The following is a 25,273-nucleotide window of genomic DNA, read 5'->3' on the forward strand; positions in this document are numbered from 1 at the left end:
TGGACAAGAGAAGACAAAAAACCACCCACAATTCGAGCACAGTCCTGAGTCAAGGGAGCCTCAGAGAATAAGACAAGACAAGGCAGGCATGGTTCAGGTTTTACTGGGCATCACACAGAGCTGGGGTAGGGACCCAGCAAAGGGAGCAGGGCATACAGATGGTCTTTGAGGACAGTGCTAGGGAGCTCAGAGATCAGTCTGGCTTCTCAAAGAAGAGAAAAGCACTGACAAGAAAAGCAGTCAGGTTGGCGTTACTGCAGGAAAAGGAAGATGTTAGGAGGGGGACTTTGATGGAGGACAGTGGGGAGCTGAAACTTTAAAGAGCCTTGATGCGGGGAGGGATGATGTTAGAAGAAAGGAAGCCAATGAGGCCTTGGGGAAGAGGAGAGAGTAGAAAGAAGGGAAAAGGAAGAAGGCGGGTCCAGGGATTCAGGCTGTTCTCCAGGGTCACAGGCAGCAAGGTCGGCTCCTCCCTCCCATCTTCTGGCATCAAGGGGCCCTATTTGCTGTTCCACGTAGCTGACTTTCCAAACAAAAGACCTCGGAAAAATTGGCTGGACTTCATGTAGGCAGAGATCTTCTTCAAACCCTGAGGGCAGGAAGGGGCCAGAGCCAGGTCTGCTGTCTAGAAGGGCTCAAGTAGCTTTGCTGCAGGCACAGCAGGTCAGGGCCCTGGCCACAACCTTTCCATGTGGGCTCAAGTGCTGGAGCATCACACAGTCTCTTAGGGTCCCCAGCTCTTCTAAGTTAACTCTTCCAACTTCCTTTAAGTAATGTTATACCATAGTAACAGCTACCATTTACGAAAGATCTACACTGTGCTGGGTGCTTTATATCCAAGAGAAATTACAACACAGGCTTAGAAAATCCACTCGACTACTCTCCAAGGTCAGTTCTATTATCACCATTTCCCATATAGAAGAACAGAAGTTCAGCAACTTCCTCACACTCAAATAGCTAGTAAGTGGGACAGGGCTGGAATAAAGCCTGGTTCTGTCTTCAGTTCTAGCATGTTTTTGCCAAATTCTCCTCCTCTTCCACCCAGCCACACCACATGCCAGATCCTGTCACTCCTTGCCTGCACAAACATTCTCCTTTTTCACAGGGAGGTTCTTGGCTTGCCTAGGATTGCACACACAGTAAGGACCTCCAGCAGAACAAAGGGGCTCAGAACACACCTGTGCAGCCAAGGAGAGCACAGATCTCACCCAATGACTTAGCAAAACCTGGATGAAACTGAATAGGGTAAGGGTGAACTACCAAAGAAAGGCCAGACCAGGCTCTAATCATTCCCATTAAAGCACAAAGTCCAAACTTCTCCACCTGGTACCTGAGCTAAATCTCCCTGTGTCCCTGTGCCCCCACCACATCTCCAGCCCTACTACTGCTAGCCAGGCACATGACACTCAGGTGTGCTGCACACAATCTTACCAGGATTCAATGACCATGTAACTTCTAAAGAATTCAGAGATCAAGGGTTCCGTCTCCCCAAAGGGCCAGGGCCAGGCCCAGGCAGGCTCCAGGCCCCAGCCCTCAGCTGTTCCCCACTGCTCCCCTCCCACCACCTCTTGCATAACCCCAAGGCTGCTCAGCCTGGAACAGAACCAGAGCTGATGGGAACTAGCTGAGCAAGCAGATCTCTTGATGGGGAGTGGGAAAGGGAAACAGATTCTAGGCTCAGAAGCCTGTTGGACTAATGCCTCAAATCCCCAAATCTGTACTAAAGTAGGATTTGCTGCTCTCAAACAACTTCAACACGGGTGAGGGATGGTTCCCCATGAGTGAGGGGCATGCCCCGGGCCTGGTACTCAGGTGGTGCCACACACCTCACAGGCTGCTCTGCCTGCAGGCCTCTCACTGCACTCATTTCCAGGATGGGGCAGTCATCTATGCATCTCCCACTGTGCCTCACTCCCTGCCTCATGCAGAGGACAAGGTCAGTGAATAGGAGTAAAATCAGTATGCTACTCATCTCACAGGGGGAAGACATGGAACATTGGAGGGAAAACAGAGAGGAAGAAAGAAAAAGAAGGAGAGTGCCCCAGCACAGAGCACTTCAACACACACTGCTTCAACAGGGGCACCCACATATGTACCCTAATCCAGCTCCAGCCACTGCTCTGGATCTCAGGATTTTCCACATGGGGGTCCGATCATGCAAAGCTTCTGGGGGTAGCTATGAATACTGCCTGCGGGTTTAGTACTCGACATTAATGCGACTATGTGTCGGTCCTACTATTGCCAGCTGCATCCATGGTCCTGAAGTGCTCTGCCTCTTTCAAAGTGTTCTGGGCTGTGAAACCCAGGCTGGATGAGGCCTGAGGCTTCTCCTTTTGTCACAAATGGGAGAGCCCTCACTGCCACCCATAGATCCAGAGGCTCACAGGGAGCCCAGCACAGCCTCCACTGGCTCTGGGACCCTGAGCAAAGGACTGACCCTCTCATTCTAAGTTTTCTTATCTCTAAAATGGGCAAGATAATTCTGTCACCCTGTAGGAATGTTGTAAAGTTCAAATTCCACACAATAGGTATAATGTGCTGGGCACGATTCCTGGCATGAACCCAGTACTCAATACATGCGAGTTATTCTTTGTATAGCTCCAGGACTGGGAAAGCATCTGAAAGGAGGAAAAGGAACAAGGGGCATCAAAGAGAAAGGAGGATGGGGGCATCACCTCAAAGCGGGAGATGAAGTCCTTCAAGTTTGGGAAGGCATCCAAGCACTTGGGCTCAAATATACGCTTCACGTCAAGGACATCATAGGCAAGGAAATCCACAAAGGTGATCTGAAGAAGGCCAAGAATGTGTGGGCTGAAAACCCCGAAACACATGAAGTAAAATAGATCTCATTCCCCATATCACTCCTCCTTTACCTTGTCTCCTGCAAACCATGGCCACTTCCCCAGAAACTCTGAGTAGAGCTTTAGCTTTTCAGGGAGTTCCTCCAAGTACTTTGGCTTCAGTTTCTCCTGAGGCAGAAAACAGCTGTCACCACCCTCAGACAAAAGCTCCCTGCACAGACATGGCCTCCCCAGGGCTGTGGATGGCCCAGGCTGGCCACAGGCAAGCAGTTGTCTTCCCCACAACTAAAATTGGGTCAGTGCCCAGGCTTCAATTGGATACATCAGCATCTATTAGACTCCGACTGGCTGCTAGAGCCTATCTGAAGTGATCAGAATGAGATGCTCTTCCTGAATCTGTCCTCACTAGCCTCCCAATAGCCTCTGGGTCAGCCGCATGAGCGCCCGAGCATCTGGCAGCCTCTGGATCCAGACCCGGGCAGAATCAAGGATGCAAAGAACTAAAGGAGCTCAGGGAAAGAAGTAGAAAGTTCCTTCTAATGGGGTGGCAGAAGAAAACAATGAACATTGACTAGTTTCCAGGGAGATGAGAAGTTCAAGTTGAAAGGAAGGAGGGAGAGGTATAAAGGCCCTCTGGCTGCCTCTGAGCTGTCTGTTATGAAAATGCGCAGATCCCTGTGCATGTCAATGACAGCACTTGGAAAACTGTCAAGGAGAAGATGCAATTCGAGGGTGCCATTACATTCCTCGGTCTTCTACTTGAGTCTGTATATTCTAGGAGCAGGTAGGTGATGTGAACCTGCTGACAGAAATGACCCATGACAGAGGCCAGAGGCCAGAGGAGATGAAGGAGATTCTGAACACAAATTTTACCATCTAGGAATTGAATTGCTACCCTGGGATGCCTGGATCGTGTCCTAAGGTTGGTGGGAATTGCCTCTGCTTTTGTTGACATGACATTGGAGTCGTGAGAATAACTGTTGATAGTATGGGAAAGCACTTGGAGGATGAGTGGTACCAGGGACTTAAGAAAAGACCAGTGTGTGCAGGAATGCAAGAGTCCTGGCCCCAAATCCAAACTCTGCCAGGTGCAGCTCACTGGGAACACACAAATTCTGGGTTGTAGCAGATCATGACCAGTTGCATCCGGTTCTCTGTGGTCTGGTTCTCTAAAATGTCCACAAGAATCTTCAGAAGAGGAGAAGATTTGTTGTGGACATTTTGGAGAACCAGGCTATAGACGTCTCCAGTCAGCTGGCTGGAGTCTGCTACAGGCCTGACTTTGGAAGTCCCTCCCTGGTCTGGGCCGGAAGCCAGGGAAAGAGGTGACTGGGAGTGGGGTGTGGGACTCACGAAATCTGGGTCATTGCAGAGTCTGACCAGCTCCATGCGGCTGTCCATAAGCTGGTTCTCCAACATGTCCACACGAATCTTCTCCTCTTCTGTCTCCCCACCTGCCACCCACAAAACACAGATTCAATCTCAGCATCATAGCCCAGCCAAGGAGGAGGCCACCATCCCCCCACACCCTGCAGCCAACCACACTCACACAGGTTGTGCTTGCGGGAAATGTACCGTAGGATGGCGTTGCTCTGAGTGATCTTATGAGTCCCATCAATCAAGTAGGGCAGCTGGATGAATGGGAAACCGGGGAAGCTCACTTGGGCCACCAGGCTCCCCAGCATCCCCTTCCCATATGCAAAGGCAGAGAGGGGACCGGGCACTCACCGTGCCTGCTCATGGCAGGCCTGAGATAGAAATACTGTCACACTAATAAATGAGCTGGGACACAGAGCATCATGCAAGGGCTGTGTAGACAGCCAGGAGTGAGAGGAATTGGGCAGAAGACTCCTGATCCTAACACCTCTAAGCTGGGGAGAGGAGATGCAGTCAGAGACACGTTGCACTTTCCCCCAAAACCGCCCCTTCCCCTTCACCTACATTGGGAAAGTCCAGGCCCAGCTTGAATTTTTCATTCAGCCACTGGCTTCTGTCATAGTCAGGAGCTGTGGTGGGGAAGATGAAGTGAAAACAAACCTCCCCAGAGCCCAGCCCTCCTTCCCGGGGACCCTCACAAGGAACCAGTGGCAAGATCTCTAAGACAGATGGATCTAGAATCTGACCACTCAGTCCCACAACCCAGGGCTCAGGGAGAAAGAATCTCGGTGAGGGCTCTGGACCCCACACGACTAAGGCTTCCAGGGTTTAGGCAAGCCCTGGGAGACACCCAACCCAATTAGACAGGGGGCCCAGCATCCCGCCCCAGCATTCTGCCTTGCAAGGCCAGAGGGCTCTCTCACGGGGGCTCAGGAAAGGGACAACCTGCAGCTCCAGCAGGGGACACCTGCAGAGGCAGCCACAGGTGGCCACCATGGGTTGCTTGGCGCCAACTCAGCGTGAGTGGGCAGGGCCCGGACACGAGGGTGCCATTACCGTCTCCCATCGTGTACTTCTTTTCCTCATAGCTTGAGTCTGTGTATTCCAGGAGCAGGCGGATGGCGTGGGCCAGCTGGGAGAGATGGCCCGCAGGTCGCGTCAGAGATGGAGGGTCCCTGACTTAGTGACTTTCTCTGCACCAGGCCAGCCCCTAGTCTACACTGCACGTACCCGTCGCCTCCTCTACCCGCCCCCACCCCCAAACACACACACAGCGTCATGCACAGGCCCTTCTGAGGCGGGCAGCTCTGAAGAGGAACCGTTCCTAGAGCCCGTCCCGCAGCTACTCCACACCTCCCCGCCCCCGCGCCCCCGCCCCACCCACCAGAGGACCCTCGCTTACCCCGCGGATGTCCCAGTACCCCAGAGTCATGGGCATGGTGCCGGTTGGTGCGGATTCTGCAGACAGGCCTCAGCGGAGCCGGACTCAGACTTTATGAGAGGACCAGGAGCGGAGAGGAGGGGCCTTGCTGCGATCCCGCACCTCGGCCCGCCACGCCCCGGAAACACGCCATTCTGGAGGCCCCGGAGCACGCGCCCGGGATCAATAAGCCCCTTATTGATGTGGGATCAATAAGCCCCTCCCGCCTCCCAGTCCCCAGGGTTCCGGGAGCGAGGTCAGAGCGCCCAGAAGCCCAAGGCGGGGCTCGGCCTCGACAGCTTCCCCAAACCGCCCTGAGGCTCCACGAGTCTATCCAGCCCTTGCTAGGTCCACAGCGACTTGGCTGTGCGCTTGAGACACCAACCAGATCCTAAAGGAGCAAAGCTCTTCTCCCTTCTCCTCCCTGCCCGCGGAATCCCTCAGCCTTCTCTCCGCTGCCGAGTTCCCAAGGGCTTTGGGAGACTCCGGCTGCAGGGATCAGACTAAAAAGTGATGGCCCCAACCTGGGAATTTAATTCAGCACCTGTCACTGTAAGAGCAGGACTTCCTCTGATCCGAAAGCTACTCCGAGGGCTTAGTCTCCCCTCTAGCCCCGTCTACACAGGAACAGTGTCAGTGGTGCGGGAAGGACCCCCAGGATATGGGCCAGAGTAAAGGAAATGTGGTCTGTGTTCTCTGTTCGGGGCAGGACCCCCAGGAAATGGGCCAGAGTAAAGGAAATGTGGTCTGTGTTCTCTGTTCAGGGCCTTTGGGTACTGAGTCCTTCGGTCATCTGGCTAAGTACTGTGTAAATTAGCCACTTCATATTTTGGCACAATTTATGAATCTAAATCCAAGGATCAGACCCAGCAAGTTGGTGAGGTATCTGAGGTGCCCCCTAGAAATGTCCAGCCAGTCCACTAGGTGAACCTCACAGAGACCAAAACAGCAACAACAACAGTGAGTGCAGTGGCCACAGAGAGCAGGCGAGGGAAGGTGGAAGAACTTCCCGGACCAAACTGAGGGTGGGGCTGCTATTTCTCTAGGCCCAATAACGAGATGCAGATCAACTGGGGAGGAAGAGAGGTTTTATTTCTGCAACGATTACAGGGAGAAGGCCTGGAAATTACTACCAGACCAACTCAATATTACAAAGTTTTCCAGAGCATATATACCTTCTAAGCTATATGTCTACAAGTAAGTGTGCATTCATCTAAAGACATAAGTGATTAACTTCTTTAATCTATAACTAAGGTCTGGGTCCTGAGGACCTTACTCTGGAGCCTCAGTCTATTTACTTAATCTAAATGGGTCCAGGTGCCGGCGGTGATTACCCTTATCTTGTCTCCTGCTAAATCACGGAGGTTTGGGGAGTTTCTTCAGACCCCCAATAAACTTGTTTGTGGAGGCCTGGGGAGTTTCTTCAGACTCACAATAAAACTTGTTTAATTCCAATTGGGTCCTATTAAGAATTTCTTCGTTATTTTGTCATGTTTTAAGGCCCAGGGAAGGCCTAAGCAAAACTCTTGGTGGGCTTTTGTTACATCCAGCCTTTGTATAAAGGTACTGGCTTTTTTAGCTTTTAATATTTAACTTCACCACTCAGTCAGTACTGAAACAGTTGTTATGGAGCCCTGTGTTAGTGAGACCTGGTTTGCCACAGAACCTGTCCCTCAGAGAAACCAGAACCCTGTCCTGCTGAGGAGGGAGGTCAGAGGATGGTGGCCAGAGAGGAGCCTGAGGGCTCCCCACAGGACTACAGGCAGGGACCCTCCCCTCTCCAGATCCACCATTCCAGACCTGGACATGGCTCCTGACCCATGTGTGTTCTTCAGTATGAGACGGTGGCTCCAGCGGCCTTTGTAGTCACACTGTGATATGTGACCCATGGTACAACCTCCACAAGAACAATGTCCAACCTGCCGAATTTCTTCTTTCAAGGTAAAAGGAAGACTTTCAAAAGAGTTGTGCAATGGATTAGCCTGGGGTTGACTTTGCTTTGTTTAAAGGATATTACAAATAATAATGGATATATGAAAATAGATGATAGACCTTTAAGGAGAAATCGTTTTACAATGTAAATGACAAGGCTATTGTGCTGCAAAAAAAGTAGTATTTTTTTTTTTTTTTGTAAATTAGGTAAAATGTTGTTAGGACTACAGAGGATGAACCCAGTATATCAAAAAAGCTTCAAACCACCTGGATGATGTGTGGTTTGGGGTTGAGTGGCACAGGTAGACTTCATCACATCCCTATTAGGCCACAGAAATCAGGTGGTCAGTAGGTGGCTGCTAAGTTGGGGCACTTGGACACTGTGTCACTGAGGCTGGTAAGGCACAGTCCTTGTTGCAAACACTCCCCACCCATCCAGACCTGGGCAGTACTCCCAGCTCAGATACCTGGTAGGTATCCATGTTTAGGAAGCAGTTTTGGTCTCAAAGTGAATTCTTACATAGATTTTCCTGCATTGAGGCAATAGCACCAGCACAGACACAAGTGCCTGGCCCTAGGAATCATTATATTTCTCATTATGCATTAAGAGTTTATGATTCTGAGTTAATCCATCTTGAGCTTGAAAGATAAAATGTCTAGATCCAATTGAAAAAAACGATTTTTTAAGAAAGCTAATACTCATGAGAATAATAATTTTGAAACACATAGAACTGGTACTGTTACATTAGTATTGTTTGAAATACTTGTTCCTCGGTGCCATAAAGAAATAGCACTTGAACATAAATTTAATTTCCTCAGCAAGGCTATCGGGGAACCCGCCCCCAATATTTCAACATAGGTTCTTTCTATTTTCCATAAGTGTCAGCCGGCTGAGAAATAAAGAGAAAGAGTACAAAGAGAGGAATTTTACAGCTGGGCCACTGGGGGTGACATCACATATCGGTAGGACCATGATGCCCGCCTGAGCCTCAAAACCAGCAAGTTTTTATTAAGGATTGCAAAAGGTGAGGGGGTGTACGAACAGGGGGTAGGTATGAAAATCACATGCTTTAAAGGGCAAAAAGCAGAACAAAGATCACATGCTTCTGAAACAGGACAAGGGCAAAAGTAGAACTCCTGATAAGGGTCTATGTTCAGCGGTGCACGTATTGTCTTGATAAACATCTTAAACAACAGAACACAGGGTTCAAGAGCAGAGAACCGGTCTGACCACAAATTTGCCAGGGCCAGGTTTTTCCCCACCCTAGTAAGCCTGAGGGTACTGCAGGAGACCAGGGCGTAGTTCAGTCCTTATCTCAACTGCATAGGACAGACATTCCCAGAGCAGCCGTTTATAGACCTCCCCCCAGAAACGCATTCCTTTCCCAGAGTATTAATATTAATATTCCTTGCTAGGAAAAGAATTTAGCAATATCTTCCCTACTTGCGTGTCGATTTATAGGCTCTCTGCAAGAAGAAAAATATGGCTGTATTTTGCCCGACCCTGCGGGCAGTCAGACCTTATGGTTGTCTTCCCTTGTTCCCTAAAAATCGCTGTTATTCTGTTCTTTTTCAAGGTGCACTGATTTCATATTGTTCAAACACACGTTTTACAATCAATTTGTACAGTTAACACAATTATCACAGTGGTCCTGAGGTGACCTATATCCTCAGCTTATGAAGATAACAGGATTAAGAGATTAAAGTAAGACAGGCATAAGAAATTATAAAAGTATTAATTTGGGAATTGATAAATGTCCATGTTAAAATAAAATATTTGCAATTTATGTTCCTCTGCTGCAGCTCCAGCCGGTCCCTCCATTCAGGGTCCCTGAATTCCTGCAACAAAGGTCATTTTTACTTTCTGCAGAAAGGGTACACTCGCCAGCAGTTTTACCACAAGAGTACACTGAACAAAGGAGAAAGGGTCATTTATAACTTGACAAATCCACCCTACTGCTGTGTCCGGTTTCCACTGGCTGGAAAGGGACCTCACATTCTGTATTTGTCCCAATTTGCTAGCAACTTAGAACTTTTTAAAAGAGGCAGAGACAGAGGAGAACAAAGGAAGGGGGAACTCACTTGTGGAATGCTGAGAAAGGTAAAAACACCTTCAAATAAGGAAGAGGAACAGGCTATGACCTAATGCTTGTTTGGATCAGTATAAGCATGCTAGGGCAAGTATTTAGGCTAAATTGTTGGGGGTTAAGAACATAAAGTACATTAATTTCTTTATTACAGCTAGCAGATATTTCAGAATATTAGCACAGGTCTTTGAATAAATGTTGCTTCTAAGAGAAGTTACGACTTATTCTTAATTAGATGGGGAGAAAAGTCTCTTTGAAGAGGAACCTCTACTTTACTTTTTACAGTATTAATATATTTGGTCATTCCTTTATTGAAACAACAGTTGTTGAGATCCTACTACATTCCAGGCACTATGAATAAAATGGTGCTTCAAGGACACTGTACTTTGCCCATCTCCAACTACATATCGGGTGGGAACTTCAGGGGAGAGATTTTGAAAATCAGGACATATCTTAGTGTTTTTGCACACTGAGAGGCAGTGGAGTGGGAGAGGGTTTGAGTGCAAGAGAAAGAAGTAGTGCCTGCTGTTGCAAGGACTCTGAGGAGCCAGGAAGAAGGCCAGGCCCCAGGTGGCTTCTTCAGAAGCAGGAGTACAGCTCTGCAGAAGGTGGGAAGGACTGGACTAGCGGCTCTCCAAAGTAGCTGCCATAGTGGCCACAAGGATCACACCAGCGGGGGAGGCGGGTCTGTGGACGGGGATCAGAGGCAGCAGGGATGAGGGAAGCTGCAAGTGTTCTGAAGGAAGGGGTTGTAGCCAGTTGTCACCACACAGAAACTCAGTCCTGACAGGGCCAGGACTTCTGGATTTGTATGTGCTGTCCGAACTGCAAAAGGTGGACAAGTTCTAATTTTTTAAACAATGCTGTGCCAGACAGTCAAAATGCACTGGGTACACTTTACCAAGGGCCTGGAATGGGACCTCTGGACTGGATTTCATAATTCCTTCTGTCTCTTCTGACAACATTCTTACATTCTCAAGGCAAATTAACAGAAAATCTACCTAAAATGTTGTCAGAATTTTAAAAACTAATCTATTAGAAACAAATACTGACAGACAAAATAAAATGTATCCTAATTCATGGAAATGTGTTAAAGTGTCTTAAATATTGTTTGGGTAAACTTAGGAAATTCGAAATATAAAGAATCTTTTCTTCAATCTGAAAAGAAGAAAATAAAAATCACCGTTTCCAAGATGCTACCAAATTTGAATTGAGAAAACATTTTTCCAACATGCCTGTGATACCAAAAATAAGGCAAATAAACTAGAATTTCAAGAAAATAGAACAGGAACAAAGTTAGAGATGGAAAAAGAAGTGGAAGCAAGAAGTTACCTTAAGAGAAATATTGAAACTTTAGCCAATTTGCTTGTTATATGTAATAGTTCATTCTCTTAAAAGTTAGGTAATTACACGCCTGTAATCCCAGCACTTTGGGAGGCCAAGGTGGGCAGATCACGAGGTCAGGAGATCGAGACCATCATGGCTAACATGGTGTAACCCTGTCTCTACTAAAAATACAAAAAATTAGCCAGGCGTGGTGGCGGGCACCTGTAGTCCCAGCTACTTGGGAGGCTGAGGCAGCAGAATGGCATGAACAAGGGAGGCGGAGCTTGCAGTGAGCCGAGATAGTGCCACTGCACTCTGGCCTGGGTGAAAGAGCAAGACTCCGTCTCAAAAAAAAAAAAAAAAAAAAAAAAGTTAGGTAATTAACAGAGCATTAGTCCAACAAAAACAAAAAATATAATTATAAGTTAATACAAATCAGAACTAAGAAAGAAGATGTAGTACAAGTGATTTTTTAAATTGGGGAAACATTTTTCTAAACTCTATGTTAATTGATGATACCACCAAGTGGAAGAAACACAAACAGGCCAAAACATGTTAAGAGATAAAGATTCTGAATGAAGTAATAAAAGTCTGATAAAGAAAAATAACAACACAAAAGGGCATTTTATCCTCAGCATTAGGCTGGATATGTTTTCAAAAATTTTGAAAATGGCATGGATGACACAGATTGTCATAAACTACAGGCATGACCTAACATGGGAAGGACAACACAGGCAAGGATGATTATAAATCACTGTCACTTATCAGCCTGAATCCAAACATCAGGAATGCTACCTCAGAGAAAAGAAAATGGTGTTTTTCTTATAACTGGAGTTGTGCTCATAGGGAGCTTGCTGGGGGAGAGAGAGACAGAAAGGCTGGGCGGGAGAAAAAGAGGCTGAGGGCACTCTGTGGGGCAGAAAGCCCATGTGGAAACATTAGTATCTAGGGTAACCAGAGTCGTTTCTAATCTTTCTACAATTTCTCAAACTCTGACACTAGATCAATATAAAAGGTAAACAAAAAAATTACATATATATACACCCATATTATTAGGTATTAATGATACTTATTAACTTAAATAAATGTTCCATCAAAAAGGACTTAACTACATGAGCTACATTATGAATCTTTTTATTATTATTATTATTTTTAATGCTAGTATCCATCCAGCACACCACTGGATGTGATTCAAATGAAGGTGACTTTGCCCCTCAGGGGACATGTAGGTCTGTCTGGACATTTTGTTAATTGTAAACACCAGGAAGCACCCATGGTATTAGTGGGTAGAGGATGGGTAGGGTGCTGAGCACCCTGTGATGCTCAGGACAGCGCCCCACAGCAAAGAATTCTGCCCTCCAAATCTCTGTACGGCTGAGCTTAAGAAACCCTAGTCTATGACCCAGGACAGGGTCAAAAGCTGCAGTAGGAGAAACAAGGTCCTCGAAATTCTGGCTGGCAGCTGGACACCAGCTGGCAGAAGGGAGGACCTAGAGACAATCTCAGCTGGCGCAGTCCCTGCAGGCATCAAGCTGCACATCAGGAATGAGAGAAGGAGTACTGGGCAGGCAAACGGTCTACTAGGTGGACAGGCTGGGCAGCCTGGTCTTCCAGGGTACAGGGTAGGGAGTGGTGGGACTCTCTCTGCCAGTCAGACAGCAGGCCTCCCCTGCAGCTCTGAGCACATTGTTCCAGAGTCAGGCAGCCTGAGCCCAGCACCATGGGGTAATTCTAGAGCTGCTGGGGCAAAGCTAGGCAGGATGAATTAAACTTATTTTCAAAAGGTGTCCACCCTGACTGAGAAGGGTGTGTAGAAAATTGATACAGGTCACTGCCAACTTGTAATGGCTTGACTAGACCCTCCCTGCATTTAACACCCCCAGAGGGGTGGTCAAAAGTTGAATATATAATAAGCACCTGATGACTGCCACAGACGTGGATATCAGTGATGCTAGTCACCAGAGGCAGCCCCCTTCCCACTGTTCACCCACCCTTCCAAGCCTGCCAGAGACCCTCACCTAAAATGAATCGGCAAAATGTGCAAGCAGATGTTTTGATCTTTGGAGACTTTAGAACAATGATCATCAACAGGGAGATTTACCAGGAGAAAAGAGACTATCTTCCCTCAAAATCTCCTTGGAGTTTACTGCGAGGCATCTCAGACAATGCTTTCCATATAGAAAAAAACCCAGGTAATAGATATGCTGCAGCATTTTATCTTGTGTTTGATGTTCTAAAACTTACTTATTGATGATGGTGACCCACTTGTGTATTTTTTTGTTTTGTTTTTTTTTTTTTTTGCTATGTATACTAGTCAAGGTTCTTCAAAATTTGAAGTGATGCCACTAAGATAAACCTGTAGGAAATTTCTGTGTTTATTTATAAATTTATGTATCTCTTGTGGGAATTGGCTCACACAATTTTGGGGTGAAGTCCCATGATCAGCTGGCTGCAGGACAGAGAAGCGGGAAAGGCCAGCGGTATCATTCAGTGTGAGTCTAAAGGCCTCAGAACAAAGGTGGGGGTGGGAGGCGATGGTGTTAGCCCCTGATAAAGTCTGAAGGCCAGAGAACCAGGAGTGTGGATGTCCCAGGATAGGCGGAGATGGAAGTCTCAGTAAGACAGATCAAATTCACCCTTCCTCTGTTTTTTTTTCTCTCTGGACCTTGACAGTTTGTTGGAAGCCCCCTTCATTTACTGAGAGAAATCTTGGCTCAGTCTTCTGATTCAAAGGCAAATCTCTTCTGGTAACACCCTCACAAACACAATACTTTTACCAGCCATCTGAGCATCCCTTAACCCAGTCAAGTTGATGCAGAAAACTAACCATCACATTATGCCATAGGAAACCAAGAACAAAATCACAATTAATTACATTGTGCCTATGGGAGAAAAAGCCTTGACTGCCACAAGATCATTCTTTAATCTTTCTCCTGGAGATGACTAAGCCACCGGTAGAGAATGGGTAAACAGAGAGTTTTATACAGGAGATTCACGAACAAGTAGATTCATAGACTGTGATTCATTGGCAGAAACATGCACAACCTATAAACAAAAAAGGTAAAGGTAGAAAATTTAAGGTTGTTTTTTTTGTTTTTTTTGTTTTTTTTGTTTTTTGAGGTGGAATCTCACTCTGTCCCCCAAGCTGCAGTGCAGTGTGCAATGGCACGATCTTGGCTCAGTGCAACCTCTGCCTCCCAGGTTGAAGTGATTCTTGTGCCTCAGCCTCCTGAATAGCTGGGATTATAGGTGCCCACCACCACGCCTGGCTAATTTTTGTATTTTCAGTAGAGACAGGGTTTCACCACATTGGCTAAGCTGGTCTCGAACTCCTGACCTCAAGTGATCCACCCGCTTCGGCCTCCCAAAGTGCTGGGATTACAGGCATGAGCCACCATGCCCAGCCAGAATATTTGAAGGTGTTCTTATAAAAAAAAAAATCATAAGATGAAATTGTGATCTCCTAAGTGTCTAAAATAGTGCAGAAAGGTCCGTGTACTATATCTTGCTGGTGGCACCATAAATTAAGTTATTCTCTCTGGAGAGCAAACAAATTATCTGTTATAATACCATTAAACCAGTCTCACCCTTTACCTTATAGTAATTGCCTTTGGGGATCTACTCAAAGTAAACAAAAATGGGGAGGAATTAGTCGAAACATGATCACCCTGCTCTAAAAACAAATAAATAAGTTAGAAAAATCCACATACCCCATAGCATAAGAATGACTAGGCAAACTATAGTTTATCCACAGGAACTAATGTGAGATAGCCATCAATATTAGAAGTAGGCATGCATATAGACTGCCAACATAAACAGATTTTTTTTTTTTTTTTTTTTTTTTTTTTGAGACAGAGTCTTGTTCTGTTGCCCAGACTGGAGAGGAGTGGCACTATCTCGGCTCACTGAAGCCTCCACCTCCCAGGTTCAAGCGATTGTCCTGCCTCAGCCGCCTGAGTAGCTGGGACTACAGACAAGCTCCACCATACCTGGCTAATTTTTGTATTTTTAGTAGAGATGTGGTCTCACCATGTTAGCCAGGATGTTCTCGATCTCCTGACCTCGTGATCTGCCCCCTCGGCCTCCCAAAGTGCTGGGATCACACTCATGAGCCACTGCGCCCAGCCCATATACAGATTTTTAAGTAAAATGTTAGGCCAGGCATGGTGGCTCACACCTGTAATCCCAGCACTTTGAGGGGTAGAAGTGGGTGGATAACTTGAGGCCCGGAGTTCGAGACCAGCCTGGCCATCATGGCAAAATCTCATCTCTACTAAAAATACAAAAATTAGCCAGGTGTATGCCTGTAGTCCCAGCTACTCAGGAGGCTGAGGCACGAGAATCGCTTGAACCCAGGAGGCGGAGGTTGCAGTGAGCTGAGACTGCGCCACTGTGCTCCAGCCTGGGCAACAGAGTGAGACTCTGTCTCAAAAAAAAGAGAAGTAAAATGTTAAAGAGAAAAAACTGGAGAATCTAAGAGTATACATGCACACCAGTCTCACCTATCCAAAGAAGTAGGCATGAATAAAAATCTAAAGGGAATTTGAAATGACACCATTAAGATGATCCTATGATTTGCTTAATAACTATTAAGTGAGCACCTACTATGCTCAGGGACTGTCCTAGGTGATATGCAAACACCTGTAACATCAGTGAACAAGAAGAGACAAAAACACATGCCCTCATGACATTGACATCTTATGAGGGAAAGCAAACCAACACAAGCTCACAAATAATGTAAGACATAAGTGCATGCTTTTCATTGAAGTGTAATACACATACAGTGCACAGGCCTTAAGTGTGCTACTCTGTGGGCTTTTCCACTTGTGTACTCTTCTGGAATCACCTCCCAGATAAAGAAAGAAAACTTACAGCACTCCACCAGGCCCCTTCAATAAGCAACCTTCCGGTTCTCACCAAGGTCACCAATCATCTGACCTCTGATACCATGGACTCATTTCCCTCTCCTGATTTTCATGTAAGTGGAATGAGATTGTGTGTCCTTTCTCCTGTCTGGATCCTTTTACTCAACACATCTATGAGACCCATCCATGTTTTTGCACATAGCGTTAGCACGTTTATTTTCATTATAGCAGAGTAAGTATTCCATTATACGTATGACGGAATTGTGTTGATAAACCACAGTTCATTTGTTCATTCTTGTATTCATGGAATTTGGATTGTTTTCAGTTATTGGCTATTTAAAATAAACTTCTTTCGGCATCATTATACCTGGTTCTTGGAATCCATTAGGACTCATTCCTGCAGGGTAGGACTTCTGGGTCCTGGGTAGATGTATGTTTAGCTCTAGTTGACAGTGCCAGTATTCCAAAGTGGCTTTCCCACCAGCAATGCATGACAGTTCCAGTTACTCCATAAATCACCAACAATCGTCAGTCCTTTCAATGTCAGCCATTCTAGTGGGATACAGTAGGATCTTATGGGTTTTTAACTTTCTGCTGTCTAATGATGTTGAGCACCTTCTCATGAGCTTATTGGCCATTTGGATATTCACTTTTGGGAAATGCTTGTTGAAACTCTGACTCATTTTTTAATGAGTTGTATTTTTGGATATATAGTTTTTGGAGAAGAGACCTTTCCTGATTTGTAACAAGTGCTCCCTGCTGAGCCTTGTGTTGAATACCTGACCCACAGACTCAACAACTATTTCTGGTATCACAGCTTAGGAACTGCTAAGCTATGAGAATCTTCCTCTGAATCAGTTGACTCTCCAGTAAGATTTTAAATTACTTCAAGAAGATGCAATGCAGATAAAGATATGGGATTGCTGTCAGGGTGGAGGAAGCCTATGCTTAGAATGTTCCTGCAATGATGTGAGTCAGGAAGAGATCAACCTGTAGATCCCCACACAGCCTTTGGAATTATAGACCTCAGAATGACAAACAGAAAAAGCTTAAGTAAAAAAGCAAACGATATAGCCAGGCGCAGTGGCTCACGCATGTAATTCCAGCACTTTGGGAGGCCTAGGTGGGTGGATCACGAGGTCAGGAGTTCGAGATCAGCCTGGCCAACATGGTGAAAACCCATCTCTAAAACAAAAATACAAAAATTAGCTGGTCACAGTGGTGCATGCATATAGTTCCAGCTACTAGGGAGGCTGAGGAAGGAGAATCGTTTGAACCTGGGAAGGGGAGGTTGCAGTGAGACGAGATCACACCACTGCACTCCAGCCTGGGTGACAGAGTAATACTCCCTCTCAAAATAATAATAATAATAATTTTTAAAAAGCAAAGGATGCAGTCAGAACTGGCATCCACCTACTCACCAGAAATGCTCAATTCTAGAAAAGAGTGAGTAAATCTATTAGAGGTCTGAAGGTTTTCATCATAGAATTCTATCCCCAGCTGATATGGTTTGGCTTTGTCCCCACCCACATCTTACCTTGAATTGTAATAATCCCCAGGTGTCAAGGGTGGGGGCCAGGTGGACAAAACTGAATCGTGGGGGCAGTTTCCCCCATACTGTTCTCATGGTACTGAATAATCTCACAAGATCTGATGGTTTTATAAGTGGGAGTTCCCCTGCACAGGCCCTCTTGCCTGCTGCCATGTAAGACGTGACTTTGCTCCTCATTCGCCTTCTGCCATGGTTATGAGGCCTCCCAGGCCCTGGGGAACTGTGAGACCTCTAAACCTCTTTCCTTTATCAATTACCCAGTCTCAGGTATGTCTTTATTAGCAGTGTGAGAACAGACTAAATCATCAGCCAGAGTATTCAGTAAGCCTGTAAAGACACTTTCAGTTATGCAAGGACTAAAGACATTTCTCTCACAGGTACCCAGGAAAGAGAGGAAGTAAACCCAGAGAGAACGTCCTGATGACAGCTGTGCAGCAAGCCTGGAGAGGGTACCTGGGAGCCACCTGAGAAAAACAATAGAGACTGGGTCCTGGAGACCTAACAGAAGTGATGCAGTCATATAGTGGAAAAGGTAAAAGGGACCCTGGTTCTCTCTGATGGAGATTCCACCCCCTTGCGGTCCCGATTCAATGAGACACAAGCTCTGTGCAATTATGGAAAGCACTCAATAAGGCTGGATGAAGGAATCAAGAGATCCAGGCCCAAAAAGAGACATCCTTTCCACAGTGCCTCATGGGGCTTCCTGCTCTGAGTCTCTCAGAAATGGGAGCAAGAATTGCTAAGTGCCTTACTATGCCCAGCAGAATCTTTTAGAACCCAGCCACTGCCAGGATCACCAGCCAGTCCCTTGGAAGAGGCAGTGACAGACAGACAGACAGTCTGGGTAGATGGCCAGGAGCAAATAAGACAAGACACACAGCAAATGTGGTTGAGGCTTTACTTCCATCAGGTAGGCCTAAGGCAGGGGCCACGCTGCAGGAGCAGGGCCTGTAAACCAGTCAATGCTGCTCTTTCATGCAGCGCGGGGACAGCTCGGGGCTGAGCTCCACAGGCGAGGGACCAGGCAGGCCCTTCAAAGCAGACACAACCACTAACAGGAAGGAAGGTCAGGCTGGCTTTAGTGCAGGGAAGGGTAATGTTGGGAGGGGATGTTCATGTAGGAAAGTGGGTAGCTGAGGCTTCAAAGGGCCTGCATGGGACAGGGGTTTAGGGGAAGTGAAGAGGGGCAATAAAGTCTTGGGGGTAAAGATGGGAATAAACAGGAGAAAGGAATGAGGAGGCAGCGCTGGGATGCAGAGTTCAGCTGCGCTCCACAGCCTGGGCAGCAGGCTGAGTATGGCCTCCTCACTCCCACCTCCTGGCCTTCAAGGCCCTACTTGTTGCCCCAGACAGCCATCTTTGTGAACACAGGTCTTGGGAGGAAGCGACTGGACTTCATGTAGGCAGAGATCTTCTCCAAGCCCTGAGAGGGGGGAAAATAAGGCCAGAACTCAAGGTCAGCTGCCCATGAGGGCTGAGACAACCCCACTGCAGACACAGCAGGTCAGGGCCCTGGCCACAGCCTTTCCACGTGGGCTCAAGTGCTGAGGCATCACACAGCCTCTTAGGGTCCCCAGATCTGCAGAGTTAACTCTTCTAACTTCCTTTAAGTAATGTTGTACCACAGTAACAGCTAACACTTATGAAGATTCTACACGGTGCTCGGTAATCTGTACCCAAGAGAAATTACAACATAAGCTTAGAAAATCCACTTGACTACTCTGCAAGGCTGAATCTATTATCACCATTTCTCATGTGGGAAACAGATGTTCAGCAACTACCTCACATTTAAATACCTAGTAAGGGGAGCCGGGCACGGTGGCTCACGCCTATAATCCCAGCACTTTGGGAGGCCGAGGCGGGCGGATCACAAGGTCGGGAGATTGAGACCATCCTGGCTAACACGGTGAAACCCCGTCTCTAATAAAAATACAAAAAACTTAGCTGGGCGTGGTGGCGGGCACCTGTAGTCCCAGCTACTTGGGAGGCTGAGGCAGGAGAATGGTGTGAATCCGGGAGGCAGAGCTTGCAGTGAGCCCAGATCGTGCCACTGCACTCCAGCCTGGGCGACAGAGCAAGACTCTGTTTCAATAAATAAATAAATAAATATATAAATATATAAATAAATACCTAGTAAGGGGAACAGGACTACAATGTAGCCTGATTCTGTCTCTCTCCAGTTCTGGCCTCTTTCTGCCAAATACTCTTCTTCTTCTGCCCCACCACTTCCCACACCAGGCCCTGTCACTCCTTGACTGCACAAACAGTCTCCTTTTCCACAGGGAGGCTCTTGGCTTGTCTGGGTATAGAGACACAGAAGGGACCTCCAGCAGAACAAAGGGGCTCAGAAGACACCCAGTGTCTCAGTAAAACCTGGATGGAAGTGGAATGGGGGATGGCAGTGTACAAGAAAATGAAAGGTGAGACTAGGCTCTAATCATTCCCCTTAAAGCAGAAAGTCTAAAGTTCTCCATCTAATACCTGAGCAAAATCTCACTGTGCCCTAACCCACAGCATCTCCAGCCCTGCTGCAGATCAGGCTACGTGACACTCAGATGTGCTGTACACAATCTTACCAGGATTGAATGCCCAGAGAAGGTATTCAAAAACATCCGGCTCACACCTGTAATCCCAGCACATTGGGAAGCCGAGGTGGTGGATCACCTGAGCTCAGGAGTTCAAGACCAGCCTGGCCAACATGGTGAAAGCCCATCTCTACTAAAAATAGAAAAATTAGCTGGGCATGGTGGTAAACACTTGTAATCCCAGCTACTCGGGAGGCTGAGGCAGAGAACTGTTTGAACCCGGGAGGCGGAGGTTGCAGTAAGCCGAGATCACACAACTGCACTCCTGCCTGGGCAACGGTAAGACACAATCTCAAAAAAAAAAAAAAAAAAAAAAAGATCCAGGACTGCCTGTTCTCAAACTGATTGACCCTGGCATGTCACAGGCCATAGACCTCAGCTCTCCTCCACCCCTCCCTTCCCACCACCTCTTACATAATTCCAAGGCCAGTAAGCCTGGACCAGAACCAAAGCTGATGGGAACTAGCTGAGCAAGCAGATCTCTTGATGGGGAGTGGGAAAGGGAAACAGATTCTAAGCTCAGAAGCCCATTGGACTAATGCCTCAAATTCCCAGATCTGTACTAAAGTAGGATTTGCTGCTCTCAAACAAATTCAGCACGGGTGAGGGATGGTTCCCCATGAGTGAGGGGCAGGCCCCGGGCACAGTACCCAGATGGTGCCACACACACTTCACAGGCTGCTCTGCCTGCAGGCCTCTCACTGCACTCATTTCCAGGATGGGGTGGTCATCTATGCATCTCCCACTGTGCTTCACTCCCTGCCTCATACAGAGGAGATTAGTGAAGAGGAGTAAAATCAGCATGGTACTCATCTCACAGTGGGTACACGTGGAACATTGGAGGGAAAAAAGAGAGGAAGAGGAGTGGCTCATGCCTGTAATCCCGGCACTTAGAGAGGCCAAAACAGGCAGGTCACCTGAGGTCAGGAGTTCAAGACCAGCCTGGCCAACATGGTAAAACCCCGTCTCTACTAAAAATACAAAAATTAGCCAGACATGGTGGTGCACACCTGTAATCCCAGCTACTCGGGAGGCTGAGGCAGGAGAATCGCTTGAACCCAGGAGGTGGAGGAGGTTACAATAAGCCAAGATCACTCCATTGCACTCCAGCCTGGCGACAGAGCAAGTCTCCGTCTCAAAAAAAAAAAGGAAGAGTGGTAGAGTAAGAAAGTGCCCCAGCACTGGGCATTTCAACATTAACTCCTTCAACAGGGGCACCCACATATGTACCCTAATCCAGCTCCAGCCACAGCCCTGGCTCTCAGAATTCCCCACATGGGGGTCCAATCATACAAAGCTTCTGGAGGTAGCTATGAATATTGCCCGTGGGTTTAGTACTAGACATCAATGCCACCGACTATTGCCGCTCCATCCGTGGTCATGAAGTTCTCTGCCTCTTCCAAAGTGTCCTGGGCTGTGAAACCCAGGCTAGGAGAAGCCTAAGGCTTTTTCTTTTGTCACAAATGGGAGAACGCTAACTGCCCCCCATAGATACAGAGGCTCACAGGGAGCCCAGCACAGCCTCCACTGGCTCTGGGACCCTGAGCAAAGGACTGACCCTCTCATTCTCAGTTTCCTTATCTCTAAAATGGGCAAGATAATTCTGTCGCCCTGTAGGAATGGTATAAAATTCAAATTCCACACAATAGGTATAATGTGCTGGGCACGGTTGGTGGCATGAAGCCAGTAGTCAATAAGTGCGAGTTATTATATGTGTAGCTCCAGGACTGGGAAAGCATCTGAAAGGAGGGAAAGGAACAAGGGGCATCAAAGAGAAAGGAAGATGGGGGCATCACCTCAAAGCGGGAGATGAAGTCCTTCAGGTTTGGGAAGGCGTCCAAGCACTTGGGCTCAAATATACGGTGGAGGTCAAGTACATCATATACGAGGAAATCTGCAAAAGTGATCTGCAGAAGGCCAAGAATATGTGGGCTGGAACCTCCATAACACGTGAAGAAAAACAGATCTCATTCCCCATATCACTCCTCCTTTACCTTGTTTCCTGCAAACCATGGCTGCTTCCCCAGAAACTCTGAGTAGAGCTTTAGCTTTTCAGGGAGTTCCTCCAAGTACTTTGGCTTCAGTTTCTCCTGAGGCAGAAAACAGCTGTCACCACCCTTACACAAAAGCTCCCTGCACAGACGTGGCCTCCCCAGGGCTGTGGACGGCCCAGGCTGGCCACGGGCAAGTAGCAATCTTTCCCACAGCTGGAACTGGGGCAGTGCCCAGGCCTCAGTTGGATACATCAGCATTTATTAGACTCTGACTGAGTGCCAGACCCTATCTAAAGTGATCAGAAGGCAGACAGGAATGAGATGCTGTCCCTGAATCTGTCCTCACTGACGTCCCAATAGCCTCTGGGTCAGCCCCAGGGGCGCCCGAGCACCTGGCAGCCTCTGGACCCAGACACAGGCAGAATCAAGGATGCAAAGAACTAAGAGAGCTCAGGGAAAGTAGAAAGTTCCTTCTAATGGGGTGGCAGAAGAAAACAATGAACATTGACTAGTTTCCAGGGAGATGAGAAGTTCAAGTTGAAAGGAAGGAGGGAGAGGTATAAAGGCCCTCTGGCTGCCTCTGAGCTGTCTGTTATGAAAATGCGCAGATCCTTGTGCATGTCAATGACAGCACTTGGAAAACTGTCGAGGAGAAGATGCAATTCAAGGGTGCCATTACATTCCTCGGTCTTCTACTTGAGTCTGTATATTCTAGGAGCAGGTAGGTGATGTGAACCTGCTGACAGAAATGACACATGACAGAGGCCAGAGTCCAGAGGAGATGAAGGAGATTCTGAACACAAATTTTACCATCTAGCAATTGAATTGCTACCCTGGGATGCCTGGATCGTGTCCTAAGGTTGGTGGGAATTGCTTCTGCTTTTGTTGACATGACATTGGAGTCATGAGAATAACTGTTGATAGTATGGGAAAGCACTTGCAGGATGAGTGGTACCAAGGACTTAAGACCAGTGTGTGCAGGAATGCAAGAGTCCTGGCCCCAAATCCAAACTCTGCCAGGTGCAGCTCACTGGGGACACTCACAAATTCTGGGTTGTAGCAGATCATGCCCAGCTGCATATGGTTGTCCATGGTCTGGTTCTCCAAAATGTCCACACGAATCTTCTCCTCTTCTGTCTCCCCACCTACCACCCACAAAACACAGACACTCTGAGCATCACACCCCAATCCAGCCAAGGAGGAGGCCACCTTCCCCCCACACATTGCGGCCACTCACACTCACACAGGTTGTGCTTGCGGGCAATGTAGCGCAGGATGGCATTGCTCTGGGTGATCTTGTGAGCCCCATCAATCAAGTAGGGCAGCTGGATGAATGGGTAACCGGGGAAGCTCAGTTGGGCCACCAGGCTCCCCAGCATCCCCTTCTCATAAGCAAGGGCAGAGAGGAGACCGGACACTCACTGTGCCTGCTCATGGCAGGCCTGAGATAGAAATACTGTCACATGAACGAATGCGGTTGGACACAGAACATCATGGAAGGACTGTTTAGACAGCCAGGAGTGAGAGGAATCGGGCAGAAGACTCCTGATCTTAACACCTCTAAGCTGGGGAGAGGAGATGCAGTCAGAGACACGACGCAATTTCCCCCCAAAACCGCCCCTTCCCCTGCACCTACATTGGGAAAGTCCAGGCCCAGCTTGAATTTTTCATTCAGCCACTGGCTTCTGTCATAGTCAGGAGCTGCGGTGGGGAAGAAGTGAAAACAAACCTCCCCAGAGCCCAGCCCTCCTTCCCGGGGATCCTCACAAGGAGCCAGTGGCAAGATCCCTGAGACAGGTGGATCTAGAATCTGACCACTCAGTCCCACATCCCAGGGTTCAGGGAGAAAGAATCCCACTGAGGGCTCTGGACCCCACACGGCTAAGGCTTCCAGGGTTTAGGCAAGCCCTGAGGGACACCCGTCCCAGTTAGACAGGGGGCCCAGCATCGCACCCCAGCATTCTGCCTTGCAAGGCCAGAGGGCTCCCTCACCGGGGCTCAGGGAAGGGACAGCCTGCAGCTCCAGCAGGGGAAGCCTGCAGAGGCAGCCACAGGTGGCCACCATGGGTTGCTTGGCGCCAACTCAGCGTGAGTGGGCAGGGCCCGGACACGAGGGTGCCATTACCGTCCCCCATTGTGTACTTCTTTTCCTCATAGCTTGAGTCTGTGTATTCCAGGAGCAGGCGAATGGCGTGGGCCAGCTGGGAGAGATGGCCCGCAGGTCGCGTCAGAGATGGAGGGTCCCTGACTTTGTCTGCACCAGGGACGCCCCCAGTTTACACTGCACGTACACGTCGCCTCCTCTACCCGCCCCCACCCCCAACACACACACAGCGTTATGCGCAGGCCCTTCTGAGGGGGGCCGCCCTCAAGAGGAACGGTTCCTAGAGCCCGTCCCGCAGCTGCTCCGCACTTCCCTCCCCCGCGCCCTCGTCCCACCGTCCAGCGGACCCTGGCTCACCCCGCGGATGTCCCAGTATCCCAGTGTCATGGGCATGGTGCCGGTTGGTGCGGATTCTGCAGACAGGCCTCAACCGAGAGGGGCTCAGACTATAAGAGCGCCAGAGAGGGGAGAGGCGGGGCCTTGCTGAGACCCCGCCCATCGGCCCGCCACAACCCGAAAAACGCCATTCTGGAGGCCCCGGAGAGCGCGCCTCCCGCCTCCGAGGCCCGAGGGTTCCGGGAGCGAAGTCAGGGCGCCCAGAAGCCCAAGGCGGGGCTCGGCCTCGCCAGCTTCCCTACCCCGCCCTGAGGCTCCACGAGTCCATCCAGCCCTTGCTAGGTCCACAGCGACTTGGCTGGGCGCTTGAGACACCAGCCAGATCCTAACGGAGCAAAGCTCTTCTCCCTTCTCCTCCCTCCCCGCGGAATCCCTCAGCCTTCTCTCCGCTGCCGAGTTCCCAAGGGCTTTGGGAGACTCGCGCTGCAGGGGTCAGACTAAAAAGTGGTGGCCCCAACCTGGGAATTTAATTCAGCCCCTGTCACTGTAAAAGCAGGACTTCCTCTGATCCGAAAGCTACTCCAAGGGCTTAGTCTCCCCTCTAGCCCCGCCTACACAGGAACAGCGTCAGTGGTGTGGGAAGGACCCCCAGGAAATGGGCCAGAGTAAAGGAAATGTGGTCTGTGTTCTCTTTTAGGGGCCTTTGGGTACTGAGTCCTTCGGTCATCTGGCTAAGTACTACGTAAATTAGCCACTTCATATTTTGGCACAATTTATGAATCTAAAGGATCAGACCCAGCAAGTTGGTGAGGTATCTGAGGTGCCCCCTAGAAATGTCCAGCCAGTCCACTAGGTGAACCTCACAGAGACCAAAACAGCAACAGCAACAGTGAG

The 25,273-nt window shown here is 48.3% G+C and overlaps 2 protein-coding genes across 9 annotated transcripts; both read right to left on the reverse strand.

The window, feature by feature from the left end:
• Positions 1 to 81: 81 nt before the first annotated feature.
• GSTM5 (glutathione S-transferase mu 5) lies at positions 82 to 9,186 on the reverse strand. Of its 2 annotated transcripts, XM_054548038.2 has the most exons (9): positions 5,581 to 9,186; positions 5,235 to 5,310; positions 4,743 to 4,807; positions 4,351 to 4,432; positions 4,182 to 4,255; positions 3,912 to 3,953; positions 2,874 to 2,969; positions 2,676 to 2,786; positions 88 to 589 (listed from the first exon to the last, which is right to left on the reverse strand). In XM_054548038.2, the coding sequence occupies exons 1-9, from the start codon at positions 5,614 to 5,616 to the stop codon at positions 500 to 502; spliced, it is 672 nt and encodes a 223-aa protein (XP_054404013.1). In that variant the 5' UTR covers positions 5,617 to 9,186; the 3' UTR covers positions 88 to 499.
• Positions 9,187 to 13,302: 4,116 nt separating this feature from the next.
• GSTM1 (glutathione S-transferase mu 1) lies at positions 13,303 to 25,000 on the reverse strand. Of its 7 annotated transcripts, none has more exons than XM_054548069.2 (9): positions 24,898 to 24,988; positions 24,401 to 24,489; positions 24,065 to 24,140; positions 23,576 to 23,640; positions 23,183 to 23,264; positions 22,984 to 23,084; positions 21,940 to 22,035; positions 21,742 to 21,852; positions 13,303 to 13,988 (listed from the first exon to the last, which is right to left on the reverse strand). In XM_054548069.2, the coding sequence occupies exons 2-9, from the start codon at positions 24,434 to 24,436 to the stop codon at positions 13,923 to 13,925; spliced, it is 633 nt and encodes a 210-aa protein (XP_054404044.1). In that variant the 5' UTR covers positions 24,437 to 24,489; positions 24,898 to 24,988; the 3' UTR covers positions 13,303 to 13,922.
• Positions 25,001 to 25,273: the final 273 nt, after the last annotated feature.

The sequence above is a fragment of the Pongo abelii genome, chromosome 1 (assembly GCF_028885655.2).
Source record: "Pongo abelii isolate AG06213 chromosome 1, NHGRI_mPonAbe1-v2.0_pri, whole genome shotgun sequence".
In the NCBI taxonomy this organism is placed as follows: Eukaryota; Metazoa; Chordata; class Mammalia; order Primates; family Hominidae; genus Pongo; species Pongo abelii.

Coding starts and splice junctions, on each gene's coding strand:
- GSTM5 (XM_054548038.2), bottom strand. CDS start 5,616: ATGCCCATGACTCTGGGGTACTGGGACATCCGCGGG. Junction 4,808..5,234: donor GAAGTACACGATGGGAGACG/GTAATGGCACCC, acceptor TCCCCACCACAG/CTCCTGACTATGACAGAAGC. Junction 2,970..3,911: donor TCTGCTACAACCCAGAATTT/GTGTGTTCCCAG, acceptor TTTCTGCCTCAG/GAGAAACTGAAGCCAAAGTA.
- GSTM1 (XM_009246727.4), bottom strand. CDS start 24,436: ATGCCCATGACACTGGGATACTGGGACATCCGCGGG. Junction 23,265..23,575: donor TGGGCCTGGACTTTCCCAAT/GTAGGTGCAGGG, acceptor CCATTCATCCAG/CTGCCCTACTTGATTGATGG. Junction 23,085..23,176: donor CAAGCACAACCTGTGTGAGT/GTGAGTGGCCGC, acceptor TGTGGGTGGTAG/GTGGGGAGACAGAAGAGGAG.